Genomic DNA, 23,474 nt, shown 5'->3' on the forward strand with positions numbered 1-23,474 from the left:
GTAAAAAAGGGAAACAATAATCTTAGTTAATTAGCACAAAAACAAGGCATCGAATATTTAACATTTGCAGAAGTAATAAAAGCACAGTTTTAACAAAACCAGACAATATTCTCCAAGAACTGCGAAGAAGAATACTGCGCATGCGTATATCGCTTCTGGTTTTGCGTCCTCCTTTTTCCATAGTCAAAATAGTACCGGCAAAGCTAAAAGAAAGATTAATCGTAACAATTTTTCTTGGTGCTGTTATTAAACCAGAAATAGTATTAAAACACACAACAAATAAAATAAAAAGAATGGAACTGGTGAGAAAATTTCTTTTGCATGTCATTAATTGCGGGGTTGACTGAAAAAGAAGATACACCAAGGCCTTGGCCATGCAAAAAAAAAAAAAAAAAAAAAACTTGGTCGCATTAAACTGAATTAATTTCAACTCCAACTGAAAAAACTATCGCATTAATTAATCGAAATGGCATGAATCGAATAACATACCAGAAATTGAGTCATGAGATTGATCATTTAAAATCTTACATCCCAGTCAAATTAACCAGAAAAAGAAAAGAGAAACACAAATCTAAGATAAGTACGGCTTAATTGCACTGTAGTCTATTACAACTTGACCTAATTAAACCTTAAGTAATATTAAGCAAAGAAACCCATGAGGCAGCCACACAGAGGGCAGTGTGTGACGACGTGGGGTACCAGGAGATAAATGACTTGGCGAGTGCAGCAGGTGGAACATATCATAATAGGCGTGTCTTGATCATGCACACTAATGTTCCTGCAAAACAGATTAAGAGGCCATTGCACGCCGGCAGTCACAGCGGCCGGCGGGTATAAGTCGTAGCGATCGGTCAGTAGAAACCACATGTCGCTGACGTTGTACAAACCTCCTCCCAGGTTCACTCTTGGCCTTAAATCCAGAATAACAGCTCCCCTCAGCCTGTTTTTGTACATTAGAATTTGCGTCTGCAAACATACATGCACACACATGTTCATTTCTTACTCTTGAATTGAATAAATCAAAAGAGAATCAAGAGACAACAAGAGAAAAAGGGTGTTTGGAGAATCATTTCCCATAAAAAAAAGATCTGACTGAGTGAGTGTGTATGTATCAATGTATGTGTGCTTCCAGAACCAGATAAAGAGAGGACAATTTCACCTCAACGTCAAAGCAGCGTTCCCACGGATAGGGAACAGATTGTTCAGGACTGCCTTGAAGAAATGCCCACAAAGAAGGATCCATGAAAAGAGTATGAAATTTGCTAAATGAGATTTAGAAAATGAACATAGAACCTAGGAAGCTCAAGAAACACAAAGAGTGAGGAGTATTGAGTGAGTTGCTGGTATTTATAGACTACAAACTTACAACAATGGGGCTGGCTCCTTAATTAATTTGGTTTTATCTGGGGTTTGCACACCCAGTGGAAATTTATCGGGCTAATTTGTGGTGATAAATTTTATTAGGTAAACAATAAAGAAATGAAATGTTATTAGGTAAACAATAAAGAAATGAAATGATTTTGGCAATCATTTTTTCTCCCCTTTATTCATTTTTTTAGCAGTCGAATTGAATAAATAAAAAGAAGAATTATGGGAGGGAAACAAAGGATTAATTAAAACTTAGTTCTTAAGTTTATAATTAATTTATAAGGTATGCGGGTTAACCTAAACGCGATATGTTTATAATAAACGACAAGTAAGTTCAGAGTTACGTCATTTAACACAATTAATTAAATGTGATGAAAAATGACAAATTTTCCCTACAAATCCAAGTAATAGTGATTATAGAGTTGAATGTAATAGACATATACTGATTAGGTGATATAAATATGTGATTTCCCTAATATTACTCATTACATTATTACAAATATGTGATTTCCCTAATATTACTCACTTAGTACTACAGTTTAGTGATATTCCTTTTCACTTGTAAGTAAGAGGTCTTAGGTTCGATTCTCGCCAAAGACGAATTTGAACCACATTATTGCTAGCCTATTGTGATGCTAAGCCTACATCTTCCCCCTTAGTGTAGATAATATCATAATATCATTTGTTTAAAAAAAAAAGATAATATTTTTTTGTTAAAAAAAAAAACGAAGGCTGGTGGGAGGTTGATAAATAAACATGCCTTTGATGAATATAGATTATTAGTTATTACAATAATAAGACTTGTGTACAAAACCTTTTCATATATATGTCTTGCAATCTAATATATCCCACATGACTGTATATGATGAATGATGGCAATCTAAGTTCCTTGACCACATATAATGTATTAGAAATACAAAAATAAGGGAGGTCTCATGTTTGAGGCTCCAAGATGCTGAGTTTGCTTGATTGTGGTTGAGGAAGACTAAAATGTCTCTGTGAGTCTTTTTAGCCCCCGGAAGGGGTGGATAATCGTGGCTAGCCACCGGTTCTTTTTTTTTTAAAGGAAAAAAATGTATTAGAGAAATATTTTAATTTATAATAAGTCTATCTGTTACGTCACAGTCGTTGCGTGACTTATCATTAATTATGAGAAATCGAATAGTTGTCACGTGACTTATCATTAATTATGAGAAATCGAACAATTGTCACGTGACTTATCATTAATTAAGAGAAACCGAACATCTTTAATAGTATGAATGTCCTTACAAATGAAAAAAAATATTGCATCTTGATTCTTTTTAAACTTAAATAGGGTCGGATTTTCAATTAGTATCTTTCTTTTTAGCTAGAGATTTGAGGATTGCAGATTTAATCATGTTTAGCCGGAATTGAATTGTGTTACTGACTTTTTGACTCAGTTAGGGCATGATCAAGATTTGGACTTCACAACTTTTGTGAACCTTAGAGTGGTTTAGTTTATAATTTAGTCTTTTAGGAGATGGATTAGAATGACCTTTTTAGGGCCAGACAATGATTATGTTTGGCTTCAACACCCTCTTTAGCGAAAACAAAATAATAATTTCCTTCTCTTTATACTACTATTCATTTTTGCCATTTAGAAGATTACGAAAGAACACCGATTAACTCACTCAAACTTTTTATCTTTACATGTCACATGAAATATCTGAGCAAGAACACTGAACTAATCCTCGATATACTTTTTTTAACAAACGATAACGGTAATGATTTAAATTGTTAGTTGTTAAAGGAGAGAGGGATTGGTGGGATCGATCAATATCTTCCCTCTTTTCTTCGGTTAATCGAGGAGGCCCGAACAGTTACAATCATTGATGCACAGCTTATGGTACCAAGTATCATTTCCAATATTCAAGTTTAACAGCATCAAAACTCAAATGCAAAAAATAACATTCAATCCAAAATTGACTAGCAATTACTGATTCCGAAGCACTACCAAAGACCTCCTCCTTCGGGTTAAACCCGCTGTATGTATCAGTTTGTTCATCTTACACTAACTTGTTAAACTATTCATTTTTGGAAGCTTTGGAAACTAACATGTGCCACTAACTAGAAAATACCAACTCACAACACCATAGGTGCATGCACTAGCATCAAGCAAAGATCAGTGATTTAACGCTTCTTCTTGCTTCCTTTTGCAGCACCGGATTTGGATGGACTGGCAACCAGGTACACAAATAGAACCACGATGGAGACAACAGAGATCAGAGACCCGTACTTTGCCAGAAACCTCTGCATATAAGAAAAGGTCGAGATGTTAGGGATGAAGCAAAGGAATGTTCAGTTCAGAAAATATTGTAAAGTTCGTGATGACTTTGACAAATTCAGAGAACAAAAGATTCAACAGCATATAAAAGAGTATTTCATACCTTAACCTGAAAAGTCAGGCCCCCAGCAGAGATAATTTCATGAAACCACAAAACACCACCTCAGTTAACACCGTAAAAGTTGTCCGAAATCAGATTGCATAATATAACCCTTATTTAATGGAACTTACCCACTGAAACTTCTTCTCAGGAGGCCTGTCTGCCAGAACATCCAAAGGAAATATTGGAGTTGAATAAGACTCCTATAAGAAACAGAAAAAAGTCAGAAGGTATACATTTATACAGCCAAAATGAGTAGCAAAGGAACCGGTCGCAGGCATCTCACCTGTAAAGCAGCCTTTGTGGGAATGCGGAATGTAATAAGAGCTGGTGCACCATTGAAAAGTAATTTTTCTTTGGCCTCCAATTCAAAAGAGTGGGATATAATGGCACCTCTGCAAATCCCATTTAGGCAGCCATTAACTAAGAAACAAAAGGAAAGTAAGCCATGCAAAGCAGAATATGTTATGAGGAAAAGCTGGAACTTACGCATCAAGCCTTTCCCATGACTTGGAAGTGTTACCGCTGACAACCTCAAAGATATCTTGAGGCCAGCTATCATCACTCAAGCTTACATCATAAGCCGTTCTGCAAAGGACACATTACAAACTTTTATTACTAATATATAAGAAGACGTCTGAGAATAAAAATAAAAATAATATACAAATAAATCTCAGTTAACTTAACACACACAACCAATAGAGTGGTGGAAAATCGAACAAATGTAAGAGTGGATTCCCATACAAAAACAAAAGCCTGACGAAATGGTTGTGCCTTTATCCTGATGCAGAATTAAACAACTAAAGCTAATGCAAGTGGGCAGGAAAAGAGATTCAGAAATCCTCGTATATTTGACCTCAAAGAGCATTGTTAAGTTATATATAAGGCACACAGACATGAAAAATACATAAAAACGAATTCCACAAAACAAAAAAAAATTGTTGAGAATAGTGCTAAAATGAGTTGCAGGGTGCTACTAAATCTTGTCAATCGCTAAAATGTCAATTAGATACCCATTTGGGCATGACGTTAGCCTTATAAAAGAATTAAATTTAAGGAATTTTATATCACCAAGCTATTTTACGTTGAAGGGAAAACTACAAAACGAACATTAAAAACTGAAATGCTTTCACAACTTGTAACACTAGTACATACTTCAACTCAAACATATCTTCAATCGATCCCTCAAAAATGACCAATTCCTTCAACAATTTTCTCTTGCCTCACCTTCCCCAAACTTTTTCACCATGCCTTAATTAGTTTCGGTAACACGGCCATTCTCTATGCAACAGGTACAACATATAATATAAACCCGACTAATACTGCAACATTGAGATTCAAACATTAATTGCAGCTTAATCTTTGGAATGCTTATGTTATCAAATCATCCATCGTCGTACCCAGTGCACAAGGCTCCCGCTTTACGTAGGGTCTGGGAGAGGTGAATGTCCCATTTATGAGGAGGCTGCTCCCAAGTCTCGAACCCGAGACCTACCGCTCATGGCGAAGGCACTTGCCATCGCACCAAGTGCGACCTCTTTATCAAATCATCCATACAGAATAAAAAACATTAATGTCTACAGCGGCATGCAGACCATCAGTTGGGGATCAGTTGACGAAACAATTCTGGTTTTGAATTTCTATCCAATACAGAAACAAGTAAAATTCCAAGATGGAAAACCTAATTCGTCTAATTTGCTCAAAATTTCACAGCAACCAAACAGAAACAGGATTCAACATACACATCCAATAAACAACAACCAATTTACAATTTAACCGCAATACTCAGAGATAGATAACCCATTTCAAACAAAAGGTAAGCTAGAAAAATCCTACATGGAGGCAAGGATGGATAAACATGAACAAGCACATAGAGATCGAGCGAATCTAACAGCAAGCATGTAAAATTACTGAACGCTAAGCTGGATCTGTAAATAAAGAAGCAGATATAACGAAAACTGAGATCGGAAATGGAGGGACAAGAAGAACCGTACGAAGATCCTTGGTTGTAGATGTCGATGGAGACAAGGACGCGCTCGACGCCGGACTTGAGCCGGTTGAGGGAGGCCTTCTTGTGGGCGACGATGAAGGGCAAGTCGGAGCTCGCGAGCACCGACGTGAATAGCAAGAGAGCTACCACCGTCGAGAGGAGAGCGCTGCCGATCGAAATCGCCATTTGGATTTCGGATGGAGGTGGTGAGTCGTGACGGAGTCGCTGAGGTGAGGGGAGGTGAGGTTTGGTTTAGACCCGTTTGCTTGGGATCCTCAACTCGGGAAAATGTTAAATTCACACTTACGGACCTAAGGAAAACCCCTAGGGTCTGTTTCGTAACTAAACTTAATTGGACTCTCCTCTATACGAGAGATTTTTCAGTGTTTCCGCCTTACGAAGTGGTACATCATGTGTCTTTATATAAATGGTGGGTGATGTGTGTTAAAATGTTATTAACTTAAAAATTAAAAATTTCTACCACTTGCATAAAAATACGTGATGTACCATCGGTATTTCCGTCACAACTAAAAGTTTTCCCCTCTATACGGATAGAGGGTGGAGACCCTAGCCTAATGTACCGGGCCCATTTTGATGCTGGTGACAGGTGAGTATATTTTAATTTTGACCCTATCTATTTTTCTTTCTTTCTTTTCACAAAAATACAAAAAAACAACGTTGAAACTTTAAATAAAATGGACAATTTGAATTTTGTTTTGTTTCTGTTAACAAGAAACAGAAAAAACAAATATTTTCTTTTATCTTATAGCTCATAAGACCAATTTTTATTCTAAGACCCACGCGACTTATGTGTTACTAAATCTTTAAAACAAACTGAAATAGTATGTCACGATCCTTAAGATTGATCGTGCTTCGATATAAATGTACAAGAGTGTGCCTACGTTCTTGTACTTAAGGTAACTTCCTTTTGTTAACGCATGGTTCTTTTGATGCAGGCCTAAGAAAATGCCCAGAAAAATAAGAGATGACCAAGGCCCAAAGGAAGAAGGGAGGACCAGGAGACAACTTTTTGGCACAAGGTAAACTATCTCTAGAGTGCTAGGCATGCAGTGCTACGTGAAGTGCTAAGCAGACCAAGGTGCTAGCCTGAGACCACCATACCAAGGTGTTAGGCCGAGACCACCAAATCATAGTGCTAGGCCGAGACCACTAGATCAGGGTGCTAGGTTGATACCACTAAACCATAGTGTTAGGCAAGCAATGCTAGGCAGAGTGCTGGGCATGCAGTCCTAAGCAGAGTGCTGGGCATGCAGAGTTGTTTGTGGACGACCACATCCCCGAGTGCTCTTCGAACAGCCACTACATGAAGGCATATTGACCAAGACTAGATATTTATAAGGTGGATAGGAAGATGTCACGTGACCTTTATTTGAGACCACCCATTTGGCCTTCCTTAGCAAGGTGAGTTTGCCTATATAAAGAGGTCATTATGTAAAGAAAGGGGGTTGGACCCTTCCATCTGGGGAAGGCTCCCAAGTCAGTCCGGTTGTAACACAAATATATAAACAGATTACAGTGGTCGTAGTTTCGTTTATCAGCGAACCACTATATATCCTTGTATTCATTTCATTTCAGTCCATATCTCAAACCCACCAAGAGTTTAATATTTTAATTTGTTAACTTACAAGTTTTGAGCATTAACACCTTTCATGATCAATAAATTAATATCTACATCAAGTTCATTATTTTATTAGATATACGAACAGAGTTTGAAGATATACAATTTTAATTCCTTATTCATTTTTGTTTTGGTAAAGTTAGAAATTTTCTTCTTTGACATAGAATGAAATAACTAATAAGTTTGAAAACAATGCTATGCATACCTTGTACATAAACATCATCATAATGTGTAAGTACGTGAAGTGTATTGTGTATATTGTTAACTAATACATGCACTATTATATATGTGTTTGTGTGTGTGTGTGTGTGTGAAGGGGCTTATAGTAGTAGAAGTGATTTGGAGAGAAAGAAGAATAAGAAGGAGGAGGGCCTAGCATGAAAGAGAAGAGCCTGTGAGATTAGCCAAGGAGACTGCCTGGCAGCCAAACATGAATTTTAGACATACGACAATGCCATTCATGTGATTGGAGGCAGGCAAGTCATCCTTGGCTACCAAACAATGCTCTTTTCTTCATGTAAGGCCTCCAGCTTCCTGCATGCACTGGTCAAACTCAATCCATCATATATCGATCGATCTTGCTTCTTTACGGGTACAATGCACAATGCTGACAACCGATCCTGCATTGTTATAAGAAGCTGAAGAAGAAGAAGAGGAAGAAGAAGAAGAGAAGGGTATAGCATGAGAAGAAGAGGCTGTCAAGTTAGCCAAAGGAGACTGCCTGGTGGCTGCTGCGGAGAACCCAACAACACGTAGGAGAGTGAGTACTTACGTACTGCCACCTCTTGGATTGGATTGGATTGGAATTAGGAGGGCGCGGCAGCACAGCAGGCAAGTCATCCTTGGCTACCAAACAACACTCTTCTCTTCATGTTATACACTCTCTTCAATATTTCCTTTTCCTTTTGATGACCACCAAATGTGATCTATCTCATCTAACTATCCCATGCTCTAATTCAATCCTTCGGACTCCTATTTATAAGCTGGCATACCAAGTAGTGATCATGATCGATTGAGAGGAATAATATTAACCATGCATGCATATAGCTAGAGGTCGAGATAAGATTCTGATCAATGCATCATGGTCAACAATAGATCATCGCCTATCATCAACTGCAATTGGCCCTCATCAGATATCCTTTATCTCATTTCATATGGCTTTAATTTGGCTTTGGCTCCTCCCATACCATATATATTGGAATATATTCTATCCTCCTCAATTACTTGTATGTATTTTTATGCCGACCCTTTAGCTGCTTTGAAGGACTTGTAGGCCTCAGTGGATTGGATCATGGATGCATCTTTTGGAAGTAAATTTCCGTCTTCTTCTTCTTGGACAAAATTGCATCTACAAAACAAATAACACATTAGGTCAAGGCCAAAAGCCTCACGCGCCCAATGAATTGGTGGGGGGGGGTCTTTGGCTGAAGAACCTCCGATACCAAAGTTAGAATTTTGAGGGAAAAGTGTTTGGAGAATTTAGAGAATTTTGCAAGAGAGTTAGAATTGAGTTTTGGAGAAAATGAGGTAGAATTTATAGGGGTATGACCAGCCCCTTTGGGAGGATGGGGACCGGCCACTTGGATGGTTTTTTGGGTGTGCTTCATAATTTGTTAGCTAATTAATAAATTAATTGAGTAATAAATCAATTAATTAGCTAATTAATATAATTTGAAAGGATTGATTTGGAGGTTACCTTGTGGATAAGATTTGATGAGGATAGATGAGATATGTTTTGAATAATTACCTATTTTGAGCACTTTTGACCTTGATTGAGTCATGATTGTCCACTGCTCGCGCTTAAGAGTTCCGGTATTCCTCGAGGGTAATTTTGTCATTTTCACCCTATAATCCACATGTCACCTCCATATTTTTCTCGATTATTTTTTGCTCCACACATCTCAAAGCCAAGATTTGCCCTGCAACTGGCAATACTTACCTCTCTTCTGCTAGTGATTTAATTAAGTATATATTTTGTAAGTCTAATGGTAATTTGTTTGCAACGCCCCATGCTGTGCTAGCTAGGTGTGTTGAGTCACATATCGGCGCACTACTAGCTAGGTTGATACGGGCTCTAATCATATATAAGCGATTATAAAGAGCCTCATACTGACTAGTTGGTTATGGGATAGTGCCGATGTTGGTGCGCGTGTGCATCCCTTGGCTCGCTAGTGTTGGTGACTAGCTAATTTCATTATTCACATATGAGTATGGGAATCTAATGCGAGGAAGGATTGCTCTCTTCGTGCCAATCTCTTATTTTTCATGGCCACTTTTGTACGTACGTTGAAATTAGAAAAGAGATAGAAAGAGAAGATTTTGACATCAGATATAAAGGAAAGAAGAACAAAATCTAAAATAAAATCCTTCTCCCTTACCTATACAAGTAATATGGAACACTACGTACTAGTTTGGTACTGAAGTACTTTTATAAAAAATGGGTATAAAAAAAAATTGAGCTCAAAAATGTGTTTGGTAAACATTTCTTATTTTCACAGTTTTAAGTGAAAAAAAATGCTGAAAACGTGAAGCAACAAAAATGAGTTTATTCTCACAGCACAACAGAATCAAATTTTTTTTCAAAGTACAGTAATACCAAACCAGCACTACTACTAATAGTACTACCACTCTCCTCTCTAGATAATAGATACCCCTTTCTATTCCTTTTTTCTTCGTCTACCCATCCCTCTGCCTCACATCTCTCACTCAGCCGTGATCTCTAGGAGAACATGATTCCAGACTTTTCCAGCGGCATCGGTCAAGTGTCAACCCATTAATTGAGAATTGAGATGCCCCACTCATCCACCTGTTCTTACAATGTCAAATGCCTCCCCACGAAAACCATAACCAAATCTCCACGCTTTCTCGTCATTGACTTGTTTGATTTTACCCTCTAGCTCAATCGCATCAATTTACGGTTCAAGAAAAATGACTTTTGCACATTAATTTTTTCTATTCACACTCATGTTTATTTTCATCTTTAATGTTCTTTTAATTTGAGATATGCAAATGTTTATATCTAAAGAACCCTTTATTCAATCTAAACTAAATTATTTTCTTTCAAATACACCCATTGTTGAATATGAAAGAAAAAAGTTAATTTGACGAAAGTAACGTACCAGATTTGTGAAATGAGAAGTTCTTACATGTGGCCGACTGTGTGCAACTTTGCATGTCTCACAAAATTGGCGTGGCCACGGCCCAAAGAAACCTTGCTCCAATACAAGGGGCTCATGTTTTGTTTGTGCATGGCAGCTCCTTCTGTCAACTTATAAGGATTGACCTTTTTCAAATAAAAGGCCCAAAGACTAAAGTTTGATATGAGTGCATGAAAAAGCACATGTAATGTTCTATATTTCCGGCTAATTATGCAATGTTCCACGTTTTAAATTTCGTGTAATAAAATTGTATTTATTAGTATGAAACGTCATAGTGCCATCTTAGAAATATAGAGAATTCTCTCTCGTATGAACCTGTTTTTCAATTCAAAGTGTATGTGTAGACATCGAAATTTCGGTAAATAAATGTTGACCGATAAATCAAAGTTTCAGCGCTCATGTATTACATAAATTTTACACGTAGCGTGTGTCTAAACAAAAAATCGAGAATCATCGGAAAAGTCATCAAACAGGACACGTGTCAACACCTGGCAGAAACGACTTATTTCATCTGGAATATTATATTCAAAATTAGGCCTTGGAAAATTCTATAAATACAAGCCCATTTCATTCATTTGGGAAGGGGGGGAACCAAAATCATTAGGCAAAATTCATGAAGCTCTGAAACTCTGAAACTCCGAAGCTCTCAAGCATCCAGGTTCCCGAAGAATCAAGAAAGTGTTCTTCGTTCTTCGTTCTTTGTTCATCGTTCTTCCAAGATCAAGCACCGACGGCCCTTGGATTAACAATCACTAATTCAAGATCAAGCCTCGACGGCCCTTGAAGAAAGTGTTCTTCGTTCTTCGTTCTTCCAAGATCAAGCTCCAACGACCCTTTGGATCAACAATCATCCACCAATTCAAGATCAAAGCCCCGACGGCCCTTGAAGAAAGTGTTCTTCGTTCCTCGTTCCTCGTTCCTCGTTCATCGTTCTTCCAAGATCAAGCCCCGACGGCCCTTGGATCAACCATCCACCAATTCAAGATCAAGCCCCAAAGGCCCTTGAAGAACTTCCACCAATTCAAGATCAAGCCCGACGGCCCTTGAAGAAAGCACCATCGTTCATCATCCGTTCATCCAAGATCAAGCCCCAACGACCTTTTGGATCAACAACGTCGACAAATCCACACATACAACCGTTCTTCAAGATCAAGCCCAAAAGCCCTTGAAGATCCGTTCATCACTATTCTTCAAGATCAAGCCCAAAAAGCCCTTAAAGATCCGTTCATCACCATTATTCAAGATCAAGCCTCAACGGCCCTTGAAGAAACACTCATCCTCAAGTTCAAGCCCCAACGGCTCCTTGAAGATCCGCTCAAATCCACCTTCAAAGATCAAGCCCACGGCCCCTTGAAGAAACTTCCAACAGTTCATCCAAGATCAAGCCTCGACGGCCCTTGGATCAACGAAACATCCACAAATCAATACCTTATGGAGATCGAATCAGATGATCAAATTTGAGAGAGATTGTAACCCGAAATCATCAAATACAAATATTATTTTGTGCACGTTGTTCTTATCTCTTTCGTTTCAGGAAATTTTCGTGTTCACAGTATGATTTTCATATTTTAGTCCTGACAAGTCCGTTGGTGCTTGGCTCGACTCGTATCCACAGTCCTACATATACATGCTATATAGAGTTGAACTGAGTACGTAGGTAGTGAGTGTGTAAGCCTTAGTCTTGACGTACGTATACGCTAGTGCTACAAATTTTGTACAATTGTGTGGTTTTGAATTTATATTTGCTCTGCAAACCAGGCTAGCGTTACATGCATGTGTCCACATCCTTTTGGTAACATGATCGATGGATCTTACAAAGTTAATTAAGTTGTTTTTACATTAATTTTCATTTTATTGGAAACTTAAAGCATCTGACCTTCCTCCCCTCCTTTCCAAAATATTTAAAAATGGATGTGGCTATATATATATATATATATATATATATTTAATCATGAAGAATAATGATGTCATGCATCCTTCGTACGTGCTCGTGGGGTTCATGCATTGCGGTTTCATTGGCACTACTTGACACCCCCTGAATCTGCTTTTCTATCTCTCTCTGGTAGTTTTCAACACTAAAAAAAGGTCATATAAAAATGCACATGATGTTCTACGTTCAATTATTGTTGATCTTCGAGTACTATAGGCATAAATTATTCATTGTCACTTTGTTAGTGAGGGAGTTTGTAGCCTATTTGCAAGTTAACGAATATTTTTAATTTGCATGTGATTTAATATCCTAATAGATAAAATATGGATTCTATACTCATACGTCCTGAGTTCGAAACGTCTCATCTCCTTAATAATAACTATTAAAAAAATGAGTCCTTCCAACTTGAGTAACAAAACATAAAAGACCAATACATTATTTTCCTGTTATTCATTGAAATTATTGTCACATTCTAACCCATTATTTGACTAACATCGTAGATAATAGAGTAAAGCTAAAGAGAAATCCGAAAAAGTGATGGAGCAAATCTCGTCCCAAATTACCGGCATATGACGTGGCAGATCCAAGGACCAAGACATTTTATAGGAAAAATCAGCCAGCTGGTATAAGATGGTCCCCATGGGATCTCTCATTTGTGGAAAGATTTTTTATTATGACTGGTACACGGGATAGTATATCACGTGTTACTATACAAATAGTGGAATTTATGTGCTAAAAAATTAATATCTTAAACAATAAAATTTCCAAACACTTCTATTAAAACACGTAATGTACCTATTGTGTTCCCGTTCCAACTAAAAATTTCTGCTGCCTGCCTTAGCTCGCAAGCCACATGCGCACGTTCGTCGTCCACCTGGATTAAACAAACTCTTTCTCTTCGATGAATTTCAACGGAGGCTCCTTTAACAAAGCACAGAATCGACATTTCAACGTCTACGCCATGTGAGACTTGTCTCGGTCACTGAGCTTCCTGTTTCCAGATTCTCTCTCTACTCTCTCTCTCTCTCTCTCTCTCTCTCTCTCACATATCTGAGATAGAAATACAGATATGGAAGCTTCACAGCTCTCTCACTGTCCTATCCTCTCTGGAGCCAGTAAGTTATATTTCGGTTTGTCTTCTATTTTTATTCATGCACCATGTATCCATCTAAGATTTCATAGTCGGGTCAGCGACGGTCTATCTTCTAATCTCTCACTTGTTATTTACTAATAAACTTGTACACATTTTGGTGTTTGTTTTGCATTTATTGTTTTAATCTTTGTTTTTCTGATGGGGCTAAACATAGAGGTGGATGGCTGGTTTTTTGTGCAGGATGTTCTTGTTGTTATGTTTGAAACCAATATTTACACCCACAAAACAAAATGGGGTGCGCTTCTTCTGTTTATGCTATTCGAGGAAAGAAGAAGTTGACTGTCCCTGAAGTCGTGGTCTTTGTCCCGTCTACGCGAATCCCGGCTCAGTCTGATGTTCAAAAGCGTCTTAGAGGCCTCATTCCAAAAGATCTTGTTGACAGACTGTCGTCTCTTCGCAATCAGATTGTCTTAGTTGCAGAGGATACTGGTATGCTCTACCATCTTTTTTACATTAAACAGAAGAGGATCGGGAGAGATAATTGGCTCCTCAGTAACAGTCAATGTTGGGTTTCTGGGAAAATGTACAAGTATTTAGTTTTAGTGCAAATGTTGTTGTTGTTGCAGGTGGATCTGCTATATCAGAACTGCGGCGAGCATTGGAGGAGTACTTGTCTGTTTTAATTGGGCTCACCAAGAGAGGTTTGAAACTAGGAAGTTGCTACCACCCTCTCCCCTCTTCTCTCTCGTACACACACAAACAAATGCTAATTTGCATATAAAATGCAACAGAATATGGTCTGGAGAGATTGGTTGAATTCAAGTGGAAATGTTTGGAGGATGGAAAACAGGTAAATAGACCATCAAAAACTAGCTTTTTTTCAAGATGGGATAACCCGGATGATTTGTTATTAATTTTCCTTGCAATCGAGGTCTGATCAAATGTGATAACTTGCAGGAAGCATGTGCGGCAAACTCCTGGTTTGAAGTACTGTCTGTTCTGCACCTGATGGCTATGCTTACATTGTCGGAGGCTGACACCTTGATGATCCCGCTCGACCATTCTGGTTCGACTACAAGGACAGTTTCTTCAGGTTTGTACTCTTGTCCGCATGCTTTTATGATACATGTTCACCTGATGGCTAACCTTAACTATATTCTTTTCTTCCAGATTCCAAGAGAGAAGCTGTCGACTTATTGCTCAAGGCATCCGGCTACTTGGAATTCTGTGTCCGGGATGTCCTGGTTCGCATACCACCCGAAATCAAGTACGTAGAGTTGAAAGTAACATAACATTAAATTTGGGATTTAGACGGTGCCAATACTTAAAACTAATACATAATTTATGTCATGAACACAGGAAAAATTTGCCCAAAATTTTGCGGGATGGTGTGTTGGAGGCCATTTCTTATCAAACTCTAGGCCAGGTACTTTCTTGATGAGTGGAATCGATTTTCTTATGTTGACATTGACACCGATTGAGTATCAATGGTGATTTGCAGTGGAGAAACATGAATTAGATTAGTCTTAAGTTACAGTAATTGCTGGGAGGTAAATTTACAGATTTACTGATCCTGATGAAAAATACAGGGAACAGAAATCCAGCTTGGCTTAGCTGTTGAATGTCAGAAGGCCACATTGTCAGTTAAAAGGAGATTGGCATGTGAACAGTTGACCTATTTTAGTCAGGTTTGTATTCATGCTCTAGTCCTTCATTACTTCAATTCAAACCTACAGCTTATGCTTCTTTCGAATTTACTTAGACGACTGCGACTATATGCTCAGTTTCTATCTATTGTGTCTGTTCTGTTCTCGACATCAGGCCTATCACTGCTTGTCAGGATGCGACACAAATAATGGGTGCGGGAAGAAGCATATCTGGTTCATCAAATGGAAATTTCTCGAGTCAAAGGTTTTAAACAAAATCGATAATAAACCCAAATCTTATGATGTTGTTCCTCTTTCTGCATATGTACAATCAAGGTATATCTGTATCATATGTAAATTATCTGTGCAGGCTGCAGCATACTACTACCACGGCCTGATCCTTGACAAGGGCAATGAACCGTCATGCCACGTTAGCGCTGTGTGCTGTTTTCTTGCAGCGGAAGAACTTGTATCAGAGAGCAAGAAGGCTTGCTTAACCTTTTGCCTTGCAGCTCCAGTTACCAGGTGTATATTATTGACTCTTAATACTACCCTAAATAAGAGTCTTGTTCCTTTTTCATAAGCATTAATTGCCTTGATTATTCTTGATTTATTTTTTTCTTTGTTTCTAAATTCCAGGGCTCCTCCACTCTGGGGAGCTATGAGGCATTTGCATCAGAAAATTCCTGAAGTTGCAACAAGGAAATCCCAGATGTATGGCTACCTTTTAGAACAAGAAAAGTAAGGGGCCATTGTTTTCTCTATCTTCCTCAATTATCTGAGTCCCCTAAACATCTAATTAACCTTTTAATTACGGACGCAGGGTTCTACAAACATTGCCTGACCTACCAGAATTTCAACTGTCATTAAGACCTGATGACTATCAGCTACCTGAAATCGACCAGGCCTGGGATTCCGAAAAGTGGGAAGCTGAGGGCCAGACCTTGAAAGAGCACCTAAAAGATAGCGACGACGAGATTGAAACTCCAGAGTGATGTCTTTCGACCAGCACTAATCATGTTATTAGTGATTTAGAACAAGCTTAATTACAGATATCACATCACTATGTATATGTTTTATATATGATCATGTTCATCACTGCAATATGATGATCCAGGCAGTCAGACAAGCACATAAAATGGGTCATCCCCATTGGTGACAAGCTTGTTGAATTAAATGGCATGTCCTTTTGTTACACTACATATTGATGACAAAATACCTAATTGCAATCTAGGTGCCAATGAAATTAAATACTGCTCCCACATATTTTCTTAAGTTGTCAAAGACCCTATTAAATGTCCTCCCTTCAAAATTGAAAAGAAACGAGAAGAACTTACCTACCACTGGACCCAAACTATGGGGCGTTTCCACATTTGCGTCCCGTTACAGATACGTATCTCTGGTGATAGAAGAAAGAAAATTCCCAATACACAAATACTTTCTGCAACATCTCCTAATCAAAGAAGCCACCATTTCATCAAGCATCAAGGAGACAATTAGTACAAATAAATACGATTAATTGGCCCATAATTGCTACAGGGGGTAATATGTAAACTAAATCGTTAAGAGAACATATGTATAGCAAAATGATCAATTCAACACCCCACCACCACCACTATTCTGAGATTTTCGATGTCGTTTTCGGATGAAGGGATAGATCTCTTGTAAGTTGTATTGCTGAGTTCATTCAGTAGGTCGAGGCATGAGATTATGAGCAGCTATGAGAGTGAGAAACAAGTAGGCAGAGAAAGCCAGGTAAGAAAACGCAAGAGAAATGGTCATTTTGTTGCAGAACTCCTTCACATAACCGCATGTTGGCTGCCAAGTCATTTTCTTCTCCCCATACTTCCCCACGTACCCGATTGCGGTCGCGGCTGCGCACCCGGATATCATCATCACCATCATCACCTGTAAGTAACACAATTAACTAACTAATGCTGCAATGATAAATTACGAACGGAAATTGTTATTCACGCTCCAAAAATTTGCTAACCATGTCGTGCAAGAAGAGAACGAAGTAGTTTTTGAGGTGTTGAGACGGAGAACGGCGTAAGAAGAAGGATAGGAAGATCAATGAGAGCACTGAGAAGGCACACACCACAACATTAGCACCAACCAAGAACCTGTAACAACAGAAACCCCCAAAAGAAGTTAATAAATAAATAAAAGTGGTCATATCTGTTGTAAAAAATTGGATCTTTGATTTGCTTTTTGGATCTGGGTTTACTTGAAGGCAGTTGAGTAGGAGTAGTGAGCTTCGAACTTGAATCCGAACACGACGACGGATTGGCTGTTGGTGACCGTAACGGAGATGGCGATGAGTGTGAAGACAATGGCTGAGATTCTGAGAGCAACTTGAGCGGTCAACAAAGACATCCTCCGCCGTGGTACGCCTGAAGAAGTGACTTGGAGGACGGAGGAGCTATTCTCTTTGGGCGTCTCTGACGCCATTTCGATTTGATGATGGGTTGTTTGATCAGACCAATGGATACAGAAGACGGAGACAGTAGAGGAGGAGAGAGCCTAAATACATCAGAAAATGCAAAAGAATCTTTTTATCAAAGGTGGAAAAAGTCTTTGGCCAAAAAAAAAAAAAAAAGAACTTTAACGAAAAAATCCTGTACTGTTCACTTTAACGAAAAATCATATTTTTATACTAAAAAGTCAATTCTGTTACTATTCACTTTACCCTTTATTTTGTCCTTATCATTAAAACTCAAAGTTTTCAAGCCCTTTTCATTAGTTTTCCAAAAAAAAAAAAAGCCAGAGAAAATGGGATTGCGAGATAGAACTTGGTTGTTGAAAAAATCAGGGCAACCCTGCTGATGGCCAATCACAGTTGGACACATGTTTGAGTTGTGATAAAAAAAATCAACAACTTAGACACTTGTTCAGTTGTGATTGGTCATCAGTAGGAGTTGCTGCTGACCAACAGTTGTCAAAGAGCAAGGAGGAGAAAATCCAATGGTGAATTGCGATCTGAGGGTTTTAGAGATGGTAATAATAAGTGAGTCCAACCTAACTAGGACGGAAAAAGGAAAAGCTTCATAAATGGGTCCTCTGTCCGAATTTAAAGGCAAATTCTGAGAAAGAAAACACACAGTGTGGCATTCGGACCCCGGATTTTGAATTTTGGCGAAGACGTGACCTTGTTTTCATGCAAAGTTATAATTTGAACCATTTATTAAGTGTTTTTTTTTAAATATAAATTTTTTATAATGATCCTTCAATTTTAATCAAATGAGAAATTTTTTAGCAATGGTCCCTTAATTTTAATTAAATTGGAGAAACGGTCACTCAACTTTAATCCGATGGAGCATTGATTCGTCAACTTTAACCTAATTGTAGTAATGGTCATTCCAACATAACTCATTTTGACGGGATTTTGACGGAGTTGAAGAAAAAGGTCATAGCTATACTTTTTTTATGAATTAAGGAACTAATGGTCATTGATTTTTAGTTAAGGGACTGTTGCTCTAATTAAGTTAAAGTTGAGAGATGATTGTTACAAATTTCTCTAATTTTTACACTATTTTTCTTCCTACATTATTATTTTTTATTTCTCTTCATCCTCTTTATTTTATTCAAACTAAATGATAGAGAAAAATGAATAAACAAAAGGGGGTGGTCTACAAGAATGTGTGTGTTGAACGCGACTCAAATTAGTCATTGATGCAGTTAGCGGCTCTTGCTCAATTCTCTGGAGATTGAGGAATACTATTGAAGATATTAAGTGGTTGGCGACTTCTTTTGACTCTATTTCTTGGAAGCATGTCTTTAGAGAGACAAATTTCATGACGGACAAAGTGACTAGCATGTGTTTTAATGTTGCTACTTCCATATTGGGATAGAATCTTGCCCTCAAGCAACCCCCCACCCAAGCCCGCGACAAAGAACCCTCTACCATTTGATTGTACTAGAACTGGTTGTGACCTTCTTTTTATTTTATTTTTTTTCCTAAAAACCCCTAACCTAAGACCATGTTTATGGAGTAGCCACTACCATTGCGAGTCAAGCTTGTGGGCCTGAAATTTTGCCCTAAAGATTATGATGGACCGGTCCACTCATAGAAGCGGCCATAACAGTTGCTTGGTAATGGCGGCCCTAACTATCGGAGCGTGTATCCTTGTTTATGATTTTGTATTATTATACTTTCTCCAATCCTGGGCTAAATGTCAAATTCCCCCACTATTCTATCCCCCCCCAAAACCCAACCCAACCCAACCCAACCCAAGCCAAATCTTTGGGCTAAAAGCCAAATGCCAATTGAGGGCCAAATTCCCCCCAAGAAATAGCCCAGAAACACGTGGACTCTCCCTTTCTCGGCCCACTCTCAGCCCGATCACGCGCCCAACTCGCCCCACGCGGGTTGAACCCTTCAACTCCCGACAAGGTAGGCCTCGCTATCAATGCATGTGTCGGCCACCAAACCCAACCCAACGACTGGGCTTTTTGGACCGTTGGTTGATCCAACAGTCCAGATTCTAATTTTTTTTAAATGTAATTTTAAAATATATTAAATTCAACGGCTGAGATCGAATATAATAAAATCTAATGGTAAAAAAAAATAAAAATCTAACGGCTCAAATTTAAATCCAACTGCTAAAATAATTAAAAAAAATTATTTAACTCAAAATTCACCCAAAAACTCTATAAATACCTATGTATTTGTTCAAACATCTACACAAAACGCACTTTTCACCTACGTTCTTCCAATTTTTCTTTCTACCATTTCTCCTACAATATTATTTACACTATTTTTTTTTTGGTGAAAGTTGAACAATTGGTGAAAGTTGAAAGATTGGTGAAAGTTGAAGGTTTGTTTTGTGAAAAGATTTAGTGATTTTTCAATATTTATCGGAATTTAAATATTTTTATATTAAAATGTTCATAAAATTAATTTACGATAGTCCACTGAATTTAAAAAAAAAGTTAATTTAAGAAAAAAATTGGTCTAAATTCATTATTTAATAATCTCAGGCTAAAAGTTTAGGCCAGAAGGGTTAGAGCAGAAAAACTGTTTATAGACTAAAAAATTTGATTTTTAACCCAAAGATTAAAGATGATCTTATGAGAACAAAAAAGTTGGAAAATTAGGAGGTAGAGATAACATAACATAATATTGGAATAGAATGGAATTATAATTTATTCATGTGTGGTGCTCTGCGTGATTAAAGTAGAGGAAACTCCAACCGCCTAATCAATCAAATCATGAAAGAAAAATAAAAGAACATAGATCGGGACAAGTCACATGACTCGTGACTGAGAGTGACACAAAATTTCAATCATCGTGGCTTATTTCAAATCAAAGTCAAATTACAACATTCGTTGTTAAAATTCTAGTGCAATTGTGGAAGTAACTAGTTTATTTTTTAACCTTTTTAATAAAAGTTTTAAAAAATGATTATTTAACTGTTTTTGTCAGAAATTTTAAAGAGATCACCTAAAAATATTATTGCTTCATACTGTGACAAATTTCAAATTACACAAGTAAACAAATAGATGAAGCCATCAATAACTGGCACGTGTTGAATTGTAATTAATCATCACTCCTTGTCCTTATACCGTATTCTGTATATACACTTTATTTCTAGAAGAATTATTTTATAAAATGAAAATCCTGTGTTGGTTTAGTTTAGTGCAATGCAGGTGACTCCTCCTTGACCTTGAGGCTCCTGATTCAATTCCGGCCAAAAAAATATAGTAATAAAGTAGAACAAAACGCCAAAAAAATTTGGACATGACAGGAAGTAATAGTGACGAAAAATCTAAGAGCTTTATGACAGGAAGTAATAGTAATAATTTCAATTGTTCAACGTCTGCATTAGTTTATTATCTCCTGTGATGGAGTAATTGGAGTTAGGTATGGCAAAGTTGAAAGTATTTTGTTTGCTTCTTGCAACCTTCAAGAGCTTTATGACTAATCTAAGTGGATCACATCCCAACTACAGTTCTCTAATCAAATACATATCGATGCTAAACCAGCTGATCAACTATGAATTGGTATGTTCATCATGTGGAATAGTTTATCATGATTGTGACTTGTATACTTATTTTACTATTATTTGTGCATTATTACAAGTTTCTAATCAAATGTCGTAATATAATTGGTTAGAAACATAGGCCGATGCATCAAGTATCATAATATAATTAGTTAGGTTTATTTTATTTTTTTTCTAAGTTTCCAATCAATTGTATTATTATACTTGATGTACCGAGCCGTGTTCCCAACACACTAAAAAATTTCTCCTGAATCTATTCTAGACTTGAAGAGATTTTTCAATATGCCGTAATACGAGGCATATATTATATGTTATCATACAAGTGGATGAAAGATTTTTATTCAAATGTTCCTCCACTTGTATAATAACATACATATGACTTATATTCTCGTATTGCAAGCACACTAAAAAATCTCTCATAAACTTATAGAAGTAGTCCATCTTATAACCTCCATCTCTTACCGACGTTGCCGTAATGAGTGTGTGTACTCAAAAGTGGTTCCATCCCAAAAAACAAACGACTCCCAACCCAACCGTCCTTTTCTTTTCCTTCTTTTGTGTATTGTTTCGGTCAAGCAAGCAAGCAAGCCAGCAACGCGGGTCTTTTTTAGAGCAGTTCCACCGGAGGTGGAATAGCCCGGCACTCAGTGGAAAAAACAAGCTGGGACTCAGCCAATTCACTCCAGCCCATGGAATAGACTGCACCCAGCCTAAGCCAGTCCACAGGCCGACCTAAAATCGACAGAGGAAGGAGACGGGTCATTTGACGCCATGTTGACGTCATGGCTACCCCATCAACCCCCTTCCCCTGATAAATCCATATATTCAACACCATATCCCCCTTCCCCTTGCAAGCTCCGGCGAGACGACGACGAAGAGACCAGGATCGACTCTATTCACCATCCCAACCCCTCCCTCTCTGTTTCTCTCCTTGTTATCCGGACAACCACTCTCTCTTTCTCTCACTGTCACTTGCTCTTTCTCTCACTGTCTCCCTTCCACTCTGCCATGCCAGGATCCGCATGGCTTTGCCTGCGCCGAAGAAAGAACGAAGTGACGGGGGAAGGAACTAACCCCAATCTGAAACCCTATTCATAAAAAGACGATTCTACCCCTCTAACTCATCATCCAAACCATGGGATCTGAAGATGAGATGGGCAGCCTCGTCATTTTACACCATAAAAAATTTCTGGAATGGTGTGGTGCGGGAGCGTTGGTGTGGGGAGGAGGAGGTCCATTTCCAGAAGAAAAAAAAAGGAAGAAGTCAGAAAGTAAAATACCAAATTATTATTTTATAATAAAAATTAATAATATTTTAATAAAATTGACTAGGCTATTTAGTTTTAGGGGTGGAGATGCATTGGTCTATTACTGTTCATTAGAGTCTATCACTGTTCACTTGAGTGGATAAATGGACTGGGTGCTGACGCAAAGTCTTTAGGGGTGGACTTGCTCTCATGCACACTAGCCGTTCCTGTACTTTCTATTGCTGAATCACAAATCCATCAAATCCACTCCTAAAGTTTCTAACCATTTTACTACGGAAGAGGATCCCATCCAGATTTGCTTTGTCAGGATTTTAAGGATTTCCACTTGCAAACTATTTTCCTCAATCTCTTGCTAAGTTTCCTTTCAGGAGACTTTCCTAGATACCCGACAACGCCGTCATGGTATTCTGCGTTGATCATGTGAAAAATGTTAAAGCAAATAACCATGTGTTATCCGTTTGGAATGTCACAATGTCAATAAATTCATTTATACGATTAGTCATATGCAGTACTCCTTACATAAGTGAGACCCAGTACATGAGCTTGGGTGATGAGAAAATACAAAACCCCTTGTTTCGTATGTGTGGTAACACACGTGGCACGTATGACAATCACTTCTTTGATGGCACGTGGCACATATGTGTGGGAACACACGTGGTTGTATGCAAGTTGTCATGCATGTACGTGCTCCACGTTACCTGATTTGTGTTCTCTACGTATTAAGCTTTAAAATTCGCCATACGTGAGGTGACATATTGAGAGCTATTTCAATCCCAATCTAGTTTACTTATAAGCTTATGCAAGATCTCTCACATGTGATGATCTTACGTCTAACATGTGAACAACACAAACGAGGTGATATAGAATATGTATGACCGTTGAGCTATAACGTGACATTGAACCGTGAATATATTAATAAGCACTATTCAATGCGCAAACTAATCGGTTCAACTGAAATTATCATTACAATCTCGC

The 23,474-nt window shown here is 37.9% G+C and overlaps 3 protein-coding genes and 1 long non-coding RNA gene across 6 annotated transcripts; 1 reads left to right on the top strand and 3 right to left on the bottom strand.

The window, feature by feature from the left end:
* Positions 1-476: 476 nt before the first annotated feature.
* Positions 477-1,320, bottom strand: LOC103404147 (uncharacterized). The gene is made up of 2 exons (XR_011578443.1): positions 1,160-1,320; positions 477-966 (listed from the first exon to the last, which is right to left on the bottom strand). It is a non-coding gene; the product is annotated as an uncharacterized lncRNA (long non-coding RNA).
* A 1,902-nt stretch (positions 1,321-3,222) lies between these two features.
* Positions 3,223-6,103, bottom strand: LOC103404166 (uncharacterized). The gene is made up of 5 exons (XM_070816584.1): positions 5,768-6,103; positions 4,263-4,361; positions 4,060-4,168; positions 3,777-3,976; positions 3,223-3,639 (listed from the first exon to the last, which is right to left on the bottom strand). The coding sequence occupies exons 1-4, from the start codon at positions 5,947-5,949 to the stop codon at positions 3,887-3,889; spliced, it is 480 nt and encodes a 159-aa protein (XP_070672685.1). The 5' UTR covers positions 5,950-6,103; the 3' UTR covers positions 3,223-3,639; positions 3,777-3,886.
* Positions 6,104-13,298: 7,195 nt separating this feature from the next.
* Positions 13,299-16,480, top strand: LOC103404165 (uncharacterized). 3 transcript variants are annotated; one of them, XM_008343053.4, is made up of 12 exons: positions 13,299-13,605; positions 13,824-14,072; positions 14,210-14,284; positions 14,375-14,433; positions 14,541-14,676; positions 14,754-14,850; positions 14,943-15,009; positions 15,173-15,271; positions 15,405-15,494; positions 15,600-15,754; positions 15,869-15,970; positions 16,053-16,480. In XM_008343053.4, exons 2-12 carry the CDS (start codon positions 13,874-13,876, stop codon positions 16,222-16,224), a joined length of 1,251 nt encoding a protein of 416 aa, XP_008341275.3. In that variant the 5' UTR covers positions 13,299-13,605; positions 13,824-13,873; the 3' UTR covers positions 16,225-16,480. The 3 variants fall into 3 exon arrangements, with proteins under 3 accessions (XP_008341275.3, XP_070672686.1, XP_017179311.3); XM_070816585.1 differs by having other exon boundaries at positions 13,602-13,676; XM_017323822.3 differs by lacking the exon at positions 13,299-13,605 and adding an exon at positions 13,610-13,686.
* Positions 16,481-16,725: 245 nt separating this feature from the next.
* Positions 16,726-17,824, bottom strand: LOC103404164 (CASP-like protein 1F2). Its single transcript, XM_008343052.4, has 3 exons — positions 17,457-17,824; positions 17,223-17,352; positions 16,726-17,137 (listed from the first exon to the last, which is right to left on the bottom strand). The coding sequence occupies exons 1-3, from the start codon at positions 17,678-17,680 to the stop codon at positions 16,913-16,915; spliced, it is 579 nt and encodes a 192-aa protein (XP_008341274.1). The 5' UTR covers positions 17,681-17,824; the 3' UTR covers positions 16,726-16,912.
* Positions 17,825-23,474: the final 5,650 nt, after the last annotated feature.

Source organism: Malus domestica, chromosome 17 (assembly GCF_042453785.1).
Source record: "Malus domestica chromosome 17, GDT2T_hap1".
Taxonomy (NCBI): Eukaryota; Viridiplantae; Streptophyta; class Magnoliopsida; order Rosales; family Rosaceae; genus Malus; species Malus domestica.

What these genes read in the sequence shown, in the direction of transcription:
- LOC103404166 (XM_070816584.1), bottom strand. Translation starts at nt 5,949, where the DNA reads ATGGCGATTTCGATCGGCAGCGCTCTCCTCTCGACGGTGGTAGCTCTC. An exon ending in ATCTACAACCAAGGATCTTC is followed by an intron (nt 4,362 to 5,767) that starts GTACGGTTCTTC and finishes TGTCCTTTGCAG; the next exon opens with AACGGCTTATGATGTAAGCT. An exon ending in TCATGGGAAAGGCTTGATGC is followed by an intron (nt 4,169 to 4,262) that starts GTAAGTTCCAGC and finishes TGGGATTTGCAG; the next exon opens with AGGTGCCATTATATCCCACT.
- LOC103404165 (XM_008343053.4), top strand. Translation starts at nt 13,874, where the DNA reads ATGGGGTGCGCTTCTTCTGTTTATGCTATTCGAGGAAAGAAGAAGTTG. An exon ending in AGTTGACCTATTTTAGTCAG is followed by an intron (nt 15,272 to 15,404) that starts GTTTGTATTCAT and finishes TCTCGACATCAG; the next exon opens with GCCTATCACTGCTTGTCAGG. An exon ending in TACCTTTTAGAACAAGAAAA is followed by an intron (nt 15,971 to 16,052) that starts GTAAGGGGCCAT and finishes TTACGGACGCAG; the next exon opens with GGTTCTACAAACATTGCCTG.
- LOC103404164 (XM_008343052.4), bottom strand. Translation starts at nt 17,680, where the DNA reads ATGGCGTCAGAGACGCCCAAAGAGAATAGCTCCTCCGTCCTCCAAGTC. An exon ending in TCCTACTCAACTGCCTTCAA is followed by an intron (nt 17,353 to 17,456) that starts GTAAACCCAGAT and finishes CTGTTGTTACAG; the next exon opens with GTTCTTGGTTGGTGCTAATG. An exon ending in TTCTCTTCTTGCACGACATG is followed by an intron (nt 17,138 to 17,222) that starts GTTAGCAAATTT and finishes TGTTACTTACAG; the next exon opens with GTGATGATGGTGATGATGAT.